A 6,005-nucleotide genomic window follows, 5' to 3' on the forward strand; every position below is an offset into this window, starting at 1 on the left:
CGGACGCGTTTTCATTTCACTTGGCACACTTGACTGTGGGCTGCCTTTAAATATATTGCATTTGTCCATTAAGCAAGATATTTGTATCTTGTATCTTCTGAAGCAGGGAATAAATGAATCCAATTGATGGAAAGGGTGACTGACTGGAGCAGTGCAAAAAGCGATCCTCACTTTCCATAGTGGTTAGCTGACCATAGAGATCTCGTCGCGGGCAAACGATAAGATTAAATTACTAAACAATTGTTGTGTTTACACGAATGCATATTGTATATTGCCCGTGGGTACATAAACCATTAATTGTTCAACAAAAGCAACCGACCCAACACACATGCCTGTTGATATATGACATTTACAGCCCTGAAATGTAGAACGCAGTGTCTGAATTTTTAGTTAGATAACAAATTATTACCAGATGCTGGGCGTTGAGTTTTTTGCAAGTCCGTTTTAGTATAAAATTATAAGGTTTTTGATCCATTTAACAACATTGCACTTTATTTATATTGACTGCATTAGTAGAGCTTAGGCGTATACATATATTTATATAGATATTACTGGTATAAATTAGGGAACAAGCTGCCTGGGATAGCTTGCACTTTTGGGTTTTATTCAACAACTTTCTAAATTAACATTAATCGGTTTAAAATTATGCGGTAGATTAGTTTAATTCCGTTTGTCTGACAAGCGCACCCTAAATAAAAACACACAACTCGAAATTATATACACATCCATTGTGTTTTTGCTAATAAACCGTCAACTCTCCGGTGATCAATTTCACTTTGGACTGATCTTTACCCTCTGGACAGTGGTTCGAGATTCCTTAAAGTGGATCCGATCCAAAACTTATATAATCTTCATGGCTTTGTTTATACCCTGGGCGTATAAACAATAATGAATGGGTGTTTCCAATGAATGTTATCAGAGTCGAGAATCCACTTGTCCCACTGTTCATTTAGTAAATTCGAGTTGATAATTCACATGGGTGTACATATGTTTTAGCTTTGCCATAAATATCGCCGACTTCTGAGTGTGTGCGTGTCTAAATAAACTACGGCTGACATCATTTCTGTTAACATATTCGTAGTTAAGCTCATTATATCGCAAGACACAATTTCGTAAAGTGATTAGTTAGTACATCTTACAGCACTGGGCTCCTCCTCCGCATAACCGACTAAATCCATTGGCCTGCAAGAGAGATGAAAGAAGAAATTCGGTTTAAGTCGCAGCAAAACAAGGCCAGAAATTTCAATATACTATATGTTCAGTGCACACGTATAATTGCTTAATTGCGGATCAAATAGATCATTCGATTTGAGCAAACAATGGGGGCCCCTCTTTCAAATATTAATATTATGTTATTTTTAGACCTCTCCGGTCTTATTTACAGTAACTTTTATCCGAACCTCGAAGGTAGTGGAATAAATAGAAAAAATAAACGCAAACGTGCCTGGAATAAAGTTTTGTGTGTTCGGTATGAGGTTTTTCTAAAATGCGCAATTGACGCCCGCCGGTTCGTATGAATTTATTTAAACTTTTGCGCTATATAGAGACGTAAAATCGATTTCTACGAATGTCTGTTTATTAGCATATTCCGCTCTATAGCAGCAAGTGAAAAATTCCGAAAATTCAAGGTGGAATCTGGCGATCTTTTGAGAATGTTCTCAGCGAGATCAACAAACGAGACTCTTATTCTTATCAAATGATTCCAAAATATGTATCTTTAAAGCTAAATAAACAACACAGCAATAAGTATAAACTTGTCTGTGGGCAGATCTTTTTTTAGTCCCCACAACTCGTTCGGCCAAATGTACGGCTCTATTATTATAGAATAGTGGATCACCTGGCGGCCTGATAGCGAATATACTGGGCCACTAATGAAAAGTTGCCTCTGTAGCATGGCAATGCACAGTTAAGCGCTTTGGCCTTATCGGGCGACCTCGGCACATGACCGTGGAACCAGGGGGAAATTAATCAAATTGAAAGAAATACCTAATAGGGCCACCGAATAGGTGCGGTCCTCCAGCATTTGGCAGCCTTTCAAGGGGTGGGGAAGGCTCTTCGATTCCGATTCCAATTCCGATTCCGAATTCGAATCCCAATCATTTATAGGCAACTGACTCATGACAGAAACTTCCGTTGCGAAAAACGTGTAGCCAGAAATGTTAGCCAAATGCTTCTATATGGCGCTCGTATATGTATACATATATGTGCATATATCTCGATGTGTGCTCGGCAGTATATGGAAACCGTTAAGCAAACAAACAGCCAGGGCGTTATGTAAAATAAACAAAACGAAGACAAACCCAAGCGAACGGAAGGGCCCCAGAAACTGAAGCGTTTTTAATAGTTTTCCCATTTGTTGCGAAGAATGATGATGAGTTTACAGTGACAGCTTGGTAAGGCAAATATTGGCAGAGTATTGAGTTATGAGCATTGAAAGTTGTTCTAGTGACATCTTTGGGCCAACAAAAAGTGATACAATACGAGGAAAGTCAGTAAGAGATAGAAAAATGTATGGTTTCGAAAGCACAACTAAGGTCTATTTTAAAACAAACAACAAGGGAAAGTCTCTAAAAATAAAAATGTCTCAACCAAGTCGCGGAAACATTTTGTTTTAGACAAATACATAAAAGATGCTTTAAACAAATTAATGCCGTAAACAAATTGTTTCTGAGATGTGATTTTTGATATATGCATGTTTGAAAGCATTATTTTATAAAATCTTGTGAAGAGAATCTAGAGTATCTTAAAAATTCTGGAAAATTCTATAGGAAAAAACCGTAGCATTATGTCCTAACATGATTTAAAATTTTAAGCACTTGAATATAAAAAGAATATAATATACTCTCTTATTTTCAAATCTTATCAGAAATGATAATATTAATTAATTCATATTTTACTAGTACTTGTCAATTTGTCTTAAAATCTTTTCTAATCATTAACAATCTATAAGTTACAATATTAAAGTAAGGGTTTTTGCAAATCCTTCAATTTTCGGTTACTTCAATCGAAGGACCACTGTAATCGGCAATTACGCCTCCCAAGGCCGGACCGCACCCAAAAAATGCTCTTTTATGACCCATCACAAAACTGCACCCGTCATGCGTCTCACCTGCTTGTGCGCCACTCCACTCCGCGGTGGAATCCTGCCCGCTGACCTGTTGACCCGTGCCACGCCCCCTGCCTACAGGACGTAGTTGCGCAGCTTTTCGGTGGGCAGCGTTCGATTGGCAAAGGAGACAATCGCCGCCGCCGGCTGACTGACGGACAGGTCACAGAAGACATGGCACTGGTTGTCCGTGGAGCTGTGCGACCTCCTGGCCACAAATGCGAAGATGGTCTTCTTGTCCGACTCCCCCTCGCCGGTCCACATCTGGTTCTCCGGATCGATGGCACAGTGCGAGATGACATCCGCCGTATAGTGCTTGCGGAAGAACTTCTTCCTAGTATTATCCGTAAGAGTGATGCCCTGCGAGGAGACCTTGAAGTGGACCTCCGTGGGCTGCGGCGCTGGATGCTGGGCATACATCTGCCGGATGGCCTTGCGGATGGCCTCATTCCCGGTCAGCGATTCTGTGTCGCAGGAGAAGAGCCACAGCACATTGGTGGCCGCCCCGTGGGCAAGCAGATGCTGCTGGGCCGGCGTGGTGGCCCTCACCGGTGGCACTATATCCCGATCGGGCAGCCGGAGCAGGCAGGGCAAGGCCAGCTGGTTTATGGAATGCTCGAAGACCAGCGCGGACAGTGAAGTGAACACCGGCTCGTCATCGCAGCCCTTCAGATGCACTCCTCCCTTCGTGGGTTCGATGAGGAAGTGACGCACCAGCTCCTGGGAGCCAGCAGGCGGCTGAGCCACCCGCACCACCAAACCATAGGAGTCCTTGTACGTGGTGGAATCCCGCACCAAGAAGGTGCCCGGCTGGGCGGAGGCCAACAGGGCGATGGCATCCTCGCGTGTAAGATTGGCCTTGTACCAGAATTTGGCCGAACTCCGGGCAAATCTCACGGAATCGGCGGACACCTCGAGCGGCTGCGGCGCAAATGGTACTCCATTTCGTGGCCCTGTTTGGTAGATGGCCTCCGGGGGCAACTGGGTCGTTGCCGACGCCGACAGAGACGAGGAGGATGATGATGCCCCAAAAGGAGTGCGCGGAGTGACCGGAAAGGCGGGCGTTTCTGGCCTGCTGGTGGGACTAGGCGTCGTCATCTGCTGATGGCCATTGGTATTTGGGTTGCTCACTCTCTTCGTGCTGGTGGCATAGATGGGCGATGCTGGAGCTGGAGCTATGGCCGGCAATGGCAATGGCAATGGCGAGGTGGACTTGGATGTCGATGTGGATGCGGAGAGATCGCGACGAGTGCGCGTGAGTGTCTCCTCCATGTGGTTCTGGCCATAAACGGCGCCCAGTTGCTCCAACGGCTGGCGTTTGTGGGTCGTTTCCAAGCTGTTAATTGTGTGATAATTGCGTTCCATGGTCCGGCGATTGACCACGCCATCTGGCACATCCTGATCCAGTCGCAGATCCTCAAAATGGATATTTCGCGTGGTATAGGGAGTGGGTTCTGGTAAAGGTTCATGTTTGACATCATCCAGATTCAAATTGAACTCAAAATCATAGTTGTATTTGCTGGATTGACCATTATTATTACCATTCGAGGGACTTTTTCGGTATAGGGTTCCGTTGCCATTGCTTCCATTCTTCAGGCCATTGCCATATGAATCGCTGGGATAGTACTGCCTCTGGGGTGGAGCGGGGGCCACTCTAGCCCTCTCCCCCGACGACGACGATGATGACTCCCTGTCTATGTTCCTATATTCGTTATAGACCTTTTCGCGTCGCTCCCGCAGCAGCTGCTCGAAATTATCTCTCAGCGGCGTCGAAGTTGTCGGCGTAGCGCTATTCGACCTGTAATGGTACGTATTGGCAATGGTATTGGTGTTCGTCTGGCTGGTGGGACTGCCACCATTGCCCAGCGTTTTGCGCACCAGCAAAGGGCTCGTCAGCCGGGTGGGGGGCTTTATCATATCGCTCGAACTGCCAGTTCCCGCATTCCCAGTGGTTCCAAAATCAAAATCTAGAAAACTATCCACACGCGTCGGCGTTGGTGTTTTGCGCAGCGGCGTTGGTGTTTTGGCTATCCCATAGCTAAACGGCAGCGAATTCTCGCGCGCGTGATAAGGTATTCCATTTCCATTGCCATTGCCATTTCCACTGCCACTTCCACCTCCACTTATATACCCATTTCCATTCGCCTGCCCATTGCCATTCACATTATAGTTTTTATAGTAATTATTGTTATTATTGGCCGCGGTGTATTGGTATTGGTACTTGTGGTCGGCGGCAGCAGCGCTTTCTTCGTACGGCGACCGCATTGTTTCGCGAATTCCAAAAGACTGATTGAAAAAATCTAGAAGATACAACTCAAACCGTAGAGTAGAGTCATTGGCGTTCCGCTCTCTCGCGTGGCTGGGCTCTCAATCCGTGTATCTCGCTCACGGCGTTTGTTGGCCAACAAACAGCAAGTCAACCTCCTCGCTATGAGTGGGCACAGTGGGCTAGACTCCACTCCATCCAACCCAAAGATATAAATATTATAAAAGAATTTTTTCAACGACTAACCAACCTGGCGTATGAGTAATGTTTATTAGCTACTTAGGGTTACAGTGCGTATAAGTAATTTTTTTTTTTTCGAAATAATCTAAAACAATATTATATCTTAACCAGTAATACTTTTAATATTTTGAAATTCGGTAAGCCATTTAAAAAAATGTTTTTTTTTGCACTCACCAAAGGAAATCCCATAAATATTACAAAAGCAAAAAAATAACATAAAAATAGAAACAAATGTAGTATTTCATTAGCCCACGCCCACTGTACCTACACAAATACACGGCCATAAGGTGTTGGATGCCAAGAGAGATCGCTCCATGAGAGAGGAGCATGCGAGAGCTACGTGGAGAGTGGGAGCCAGGCCAGAGAGAGGAGCGTCGGTGATGTCATCCCCAC

General features: G+C 44.6%; 1 protein-coding gene across 1 annotated transcript; it reads right to left on the minus strand.

The window, feature by feature from the left end:
* Positions 1–470: 470 nt before the first annotated feature.
* Positions 471–5,386, minus strand: LOC119556777 (tensin-3). The gene is made up of 2 exons (XM_037869209.1): positions 3,110–5,386; positions 471–1,182 (listed from the first exon to the last, which is right to left on the minus strand). Exon 1 carries the CDS (start codon positions 5,369–5,371, stop codon positions 3,182–3,184), a length of 2,190 nt encoding a protein of 729 aa, XP_037725137.1. The 5' UTR covers positions 5,372–5,386; the 3' UTR covers positions 471–1,182; positions 3,110–3,181.
* Between the last annotated feature and the right edge of the window lie 619 nt (positions 5,387–6,005).

This window comes from Drosophila subpulchrella, chromosome 3R, assembly GCF_014743375.2.
Source record: "Drosophila subpulchrella strain 33 F10 #4 breed RU33 chromosome 3R, RU_Dsub_v1.1 Primary Assembly, whole genome shotgun sequence".
NCBI lineage: Eukaryota > Metazoa > Arthropoda > Insecta > Diptera > Drosophilidae > Drosophila > Drosophila subpulchrella.

Bases quoted from the DNA above. Each gene is read 5' to 3' on its own strand.
- LOC119556777 (XM_037869209.1), bottom strand. From the start codon at position 5,371: ATGCGGTCGCCGTACGAAGAAAGCGCTGCTGCCGCCGACCACAAGTAC.